This window comes from Leptopilina heterotoma, unplaced genomic scaffold, assembly GCF_015476425.1.
Source record: "Leptopilina heterotoma isolate Lh14 unplaced genomic scaffold, ASM1547642v1 Lhet_222, whole genome shotgun sequence".
NCBI lineage: Eukaryota > Metazoa > Arthropoda > Insecta > Hymenoptera > Figitidae > Leptopilina > Leptopilina heterotoma.
In genome coordinates, this window is record NW_025110940.1 from 434060 (window position 1) to 440059 (window position 6000).

General features: G+C 31.8%; 2 protein-coding genes and 1 non-coding gene across 3 annotated transcripts; 1 reads left to right on the top strand and 2 right to left on the bottom strand.

Moving 5' to 3' along the window:
- Positions 1-3630: 3630 nt before the first annotated feature.
- On the bottom strand, positions 3631-4124 carry LOC122502201 (histone H2A-like). The gene has a single exon (XM_043612138.1). It carries the CDS (start codon positions 4056-4058, stop codon positions 3684-3686), a length of 375 nt encoding a protein of 124 aa, XP_043468073.1. The 5' UTR covers positions 4059-4124; the 3' UTR covers positions 3631-3683.
- A 146-nt stretch (positions 4125-4270) lies between these two features.
- On the top strand, positions 4271-4751 carry LOC122502205 (histone H2B). Its single transcript, XM_043612143.1, has one exon. It carries the CDS (start codon positions 4334-4336, stop codon positions 4703-4705), a length of 372 nt encoding a protein of 123 aa, XP_043468078.1. The 5' UTR covers positions 4271-4333; the 3' UTR covers positions 4706-4751.
- Positions 4752-5006: 255 nt separating this feature from the next.
- LOC122502217 lies at positions 5007-5125 on the bottom strand. The gene has a single exon (XR_006301620.1). It is a non-coding gene; the product is annotated as a 5S ribosomal RNA (ribosomal RNA).
- Positions 5126-6000: the final 875 nt, after the last annotated feature.

A 6000-nucleotide genomic window follows, 5' to 3' on the forward strand; every position in this document is an offset into this window, starting at 1 on the left:
AAGGAAAATTTTGCACTTGGTAAACAAACTTTTTGCATTCTGGGCCTGAAAACTTTCGTACTAAAAGTAAAAAAAAACTTTGAATACATATGGGTAATTCCACGTGAGATTTCAGTCGACCTCTTAAAATCGGCCAAAAATATTTTTTTTCTATTCTGTATTGAAAAAAAATAGATACGTATTTTTTTATTATTTTTTTGGAGGCCAAATTTTTGAGTTATGAATTTTCAAAATTTTCGCTTTTTAAATGTAGGTATATTTTTAATGTCAGATAACTCAAAAAATATTGCTTCTTTTCATTTTTTGACAAGAGAAAAAAAGTTTTGTTTTTCTCTCTACACGGAGAGAAAAATCAATCGTTTATAGCATGAATGCTTTGTATTTTAAAAGTATGAAATGTTAGTATACTATGACTGCAAGAAAGTATACTGCGATTGCAAGAATCCTATGCTTTTTCGGTATTAGACCCTTGCAACTGGCTATTAGGCCACGCCCAGAGCCTGGGCCGACCAATCACATTGCAGAAAACTTTTACCGAAATCGCATAGGTTTCTTGCAATCGTAGTATGAAGAACTTCATGCTAAAAAGCCCAGATATTTCTCTCCGTGTACTTTTGAATAATCATAAGAAAAATTTTTTTTTCATTTTTTAGTAAAAAAATAAAAAAATTTTATAAACATAAATTAATTTTCTTTTTTTAAAACATACCTGGAAATGATAAGAAGGTTTTGCAAAAAGTTTCAGAGTGGGCCTGACAAGTTTGATGGGTCCAAAAAAAATAATTAAGCTGTCCGTGCAGGTCGCACGCACGTGGCACAATGGGATTTTTTACAATTTATTATTAAAAATTGTTTAGAGCCTAAAAATTCAATAATAATAATTTTAAAAAATTTATTTTACAATATAAATTACAAAATGTAATTTTTTTTATAAAAGAAATTTTATAAAAATCCTTTCAGTTTGGGTAAAATTTATTTTTACCTTCACGTAATTTAAACAAAATTTTACCACATTATGCTTACCGAGCAAATTGCATTAAAACAGTCCTTAAAAATTTTTGTCTGTTTAGTAGTAAAATATATTGTATTACTACTTTTTGATTTTAATGGGTACGGAAGTTTACAAGGAAATTAAAATTTTTTTAAAATTATATAATACAAAAAAAATTAGTTAAAACTTGTTTTTCTGGAAGCGAGAAATATCCAACTGAAAACAATTAAATAATAAACTTAAAATAGAATAAATAAATAATAATAATAATAATACTACCTAATATTGTTATAAACAAGTATTCCAGTTTAATGTAAGTTCAAAACATACAAACAAAAATTGAAAAAATTATGAAAGAAAACCTTCAAAATTAAACAAGTTAAAGCGTGCACAGCGGGACACTCGACATTTGTCAGACGGAGCTTGCAAAAAATTCATAATTTATAAAATATTTGCTTGAAACAATTTTATCTTTTTGATATGCAATCCTTAATAAATTCTCTTTAAGTTCTTATTTATGAAATTGAATATGGTTATATTATCCAGAACATGTTTTGTTTTTAATTTGTTTATAATAAATAATTATTTTTTATAACATATATATACTCTTTTGACTGGAATACTTCCATTCTATGAATCACAAAGGCGCAGATAAAATATTCAGGGTTGCTACAGAAGTCTGTTTTTAAATTTCCATGACCAGGGTGTCTAGCGTCCGGGAAAAACGGGAAAACCGGGAATTTGCCGGGAAATGAAAAAAATATCCGGGAATTTTTGGAAAGTTTCGCTAATTCATTAAAATCTATAAAAAAATTTCAATTTAAGGTAGTTCTCCGGCTACTACTCTTTTAAAAATTAATTTTCGACAGATTTTCTTCAAATTTTGAGAAAATATTTCTTCGGGTGCCCTTTAAATGTGGTAAAAATTTCAAAACCTTTTGTCATGTCTTATATTTTTCAAAAATTTAAGAAAGATATATGGCAATTTCACGTTAAATTTCAGTCCACATTTTCAAATAAGATAAAAATATATTATTGTAAATCTATTTTTTCATTTTTTATAGGTAACCAAATTTTTGATTTTTTAAAAGTAGACTTATTTTCAATTACAGTCAACTCTACGAATAGTGCCGCTATCCCCACTTTAGCGACTCTAGCACGGCTTCTGAATTTCGAGTTTCCCCTAAGAGAGAAATATACAAACATTTTGAGGCACTATTCATAGAGTTGACTGTATCTATAACTCTAAAACTATTGAAGTTAGATAAATGTGCCAAGAACAGTTTTAGGATTTTACTTATCTAATACATACTTACAAATAATAAGGATAGTTTGCAAAAAATATTTTGGTCCCCTGTAGAATAGAAAAATAAAGGATACGTATACCTTTTTTCTAAATGGAATAAATAAAATATACTTGTGACGTAGAATTGACCGTATATTATTATTATTATTATTATTTATATAATTGATGCATAAGTTTTTAACATTTTAAAGTCTTAAATTGAAAGTTTAAATATAAATCCTAATGTTTTTAACTTATTGCAGTTGAACCTCAGTGACTTTTAATGTAAATATCTAAAAGAAGACATAAATGCCATTGGATATTACAAAATAATTCCGAAACAATCATTTATCCACAAATATAAACAAAAATAATTGCAATTTCTATTATTCGAACTTTTGATTATCTGAACCAGATCCTACCTGAATTAGTTCGGATAATTCAGTTTCCACTGTATTTATAAAAAATTATGAAATTTTTATAGTATAGTCATTAATGTCTTAAAAATAAATCCGGGAATAATTTAGTTTTAGGTCCGGGAAATCCGGAATTTTGAAAATCATAATTCGCTAGACACCCTGATGACTTTTCCAGTAACAAATCTGATAAATTTCCAGGTCACCTTTTGAACATTATAAATTAGAGCAATTTTTGAAGAAAAATTGGCCTAATAATAATAAATTAGAATTTTTCTGTATTATAAAAATATTCACGTCAGATTATCTCTATTTGATTATTAAAGCACAGACAGGGTGTCTACTGAAAATATGACTTAAAATTCCAGGACATTCCAGGACAGATTTTTTATTTTTCCAGGACATTTACATGTGTAATATTATTTCATATTACGATTAACATAATTTAAATTAACCTATACTTGAACAAAAATATTTATTTTATTATAAAAAGAGTTCAAAATTAATATTATATATAGATATCAGATTCTCAAACGACAAATTAAAATTATTTTTTAAAGGATCAAAAAAATTATTTTTTTAAATTTGAGTAAAATTTTTAAATTATTGAATATTTAAAAGCAAAATATGGAAAATTCAAGACATTTCCAAGAATTCCAGGACATCATTTTTTAAAAGAAAAAATGTAGTAAAAAATATTAAGTGGAATAAAATTCCAGGCATTCCAGACCTTTTTTTTTTTTTAAAAAAATCCCTGACTTTTCCAGACCATTTTAAAAAATCCCTGACTCTTCCAGGTTCTGTAGCAACCCTGATATTGTTCAAAACTCACACATTCAATAATAGTTACTATATTCTATTGATATATAAAAAAAAATGTTGGTTCTGCTTTTAAATATTAATATAAAGAACATAGAATTCAAACGTAAAAATATTTGTTGGCCCTGAAAAGGGCCGATTGTTTTGTGTGAGGGTGAGTATGATGGATAATTTAAGCTTTCTTTTCGGTCTTCTTGGGCAAGAGAACAGCTTGAATATTAGGGAGAACACCACCCTGGGCAATGGTGACTCCAGAGAGGAGCTTGTTCAATTCCTCGTCGTTCCTGATGGCGAGTTGGAGATGACGGGGGATGATTCTCGACTTCTTGTTGTCACGAGCTGCGTTTCCGGCCAACTCCAAAACTTCAGCAGCCAAGTATTCCATCACAGCTGCGAGGTACACTGGAGCACCTGCACCAACACGCTCGGCGTAGTTTCCTTTGCGCAAAAGCCGATGGATACGACCGACTGGGAACTGGAGTCCAGCCCGGTTGGAGCGAGTCTTTGACTTTCCCTTGGTTTTGCCACCTTTGCCACGTCCTGACATTTTCGATTTAGTTTTAGGTTAACGAAGTAAGCACAACGAAGAATTCGAAGCGAATGATATTTTGCTCCAGAAATCCGCCTATTTACGCTCTCTCCACAGGTCACGCCCACAAGTACGCTCCCCTCTCTTTGTCGTGAGTGGCAGATGGTCGCAGTGAGTGCCCGCACCAATCAAAATGCCGCAGGCGGACATAAATACGGTGCCGCCAGTGTGCAAAATATCAATTTACCCTGAATTGCCTTTGTGTTCAGACGTACACTCTCTGAAAACTAACAATGCCTCCTAAAGCCAGTGGCAAAGCTGTCAAGAAAGCCGGCAAGGCTCAAAAGAACATTACCAAGACCGACAAGAAGAAGAAGCGCAAGAGGAAGGAGAGCTATGCCATCTACATCTACAAAGTGTTGAAGCAAGTGCACCCCGACACTGGAGTCTCCAGCAAGGCCATGAGCATCATGAATTCGTTCGTGAACGACATCTTCGAGCGCATCGCTGCCGAATCCTCCCGCTTGGCACACTACAACAAGAGGTCCACCATCACCTCCCGGGAGATCCAAACTGCCGTCAGGCTTCTCCTTCCTGGTGAACTCGCCAAGCACGCCGTCTCTGAAGGCACCAAGGCTGTCACCAAGTACACCAGCTCAAAGTAAATTCTTGTCCACCCTCAACAAAACAATCGGCCCTTTTCAGGGCCAACAAAAAATTTTTACGAAAGAATTATTTGGTTCTATAACAACAATGTTTGTGTATGCAAAGTGTTCTTATTTTTCTTAGCCCGGTGCATGGTTATCGATACATTTTACACATCTATATTCTAAGAAACAATTCGAAGCTATACATGCCCCAATGTCTGACATTTCTTACACTGTATACTTTCTCTTTTTTCAATTTTTCCCAGCCGATAACTTAGTGATTAATTTTTTATTGTAACTTTTATTAAAAAGAAAAAAAAGCCAACAGCACGCGGTATTCCCAAGCGGTCACCCATCCAAGTACTAACCGCGCCCAAAGATGCTTAACTTCAGTGATCGGACGAGAACTGGTTTTTTCATCGTGGTGTGGCCGTTGCCTGTAAACTCAAGTGTTCTAAAAGTTTTACATTAGTACATGAGCAAACTGTTTATAATACTCTTTCTTGTAAATAACGTCTTTTTTTATTTTCACGCATTTTCAAATCAGTACATTAGTAGCTTTCAATTTGAAATTCACTTAGTTTGAAGAAATTTTGCTTTCTCTCAAAGGAAGCCTTATTAGTGATGTCGACTTCCGCACTTCTTAGAATCAATTATTTTTTCAAATCTCCAGTTGCAGTATATATGAGCCGCAGGATAGTAAAATCACGCATACAATTTCCTCATGCGTTTGAGTGTTGGCCTCTGATGGTTGAAAAATCGATGGTCATAAAAAAATTTTTTGAAATCACTTCCTTATTAGAAATTCGATTCCTCATATTTTTTCTTCTATAAAAAAAAATTGATAACCTCTTACCATTTTCGAGAAAATGCAAAAAAAATGAATTTTCTGAAAACACATTTTTAATTGAATTTTTTAACTTAACTTGCTCTAAACATAAAGTTATGAATATTTTCTTTTATATTTACAGGGAGTATAGTTTAAACACAACAAACTTTGGCAAGAAGTAAAATATTTTGATTAAAAAAAGTTATTATTTCTTTCCATACACAGTGTCCAAAATATTATTTACAATGTTTGAGGACTTTGTTTATCTGAAAAATTTTTAGTAATCGAAACTTCCAGTGAAGAAAATGTTCATTAAGTATAATAAATATTTTTGCCAAGCAGTTTTACTCTAGGATTAACGTTAGTAAATATTAATAAAAAAACTATTTGCTGACAAATGCGCGCGAGTCATAGTCTAGCCTATGTGTTGAGTTGACAATGCTCCCTGAAGAACGATAGAAGGAGAAGTTAATGGCGCTCCGTT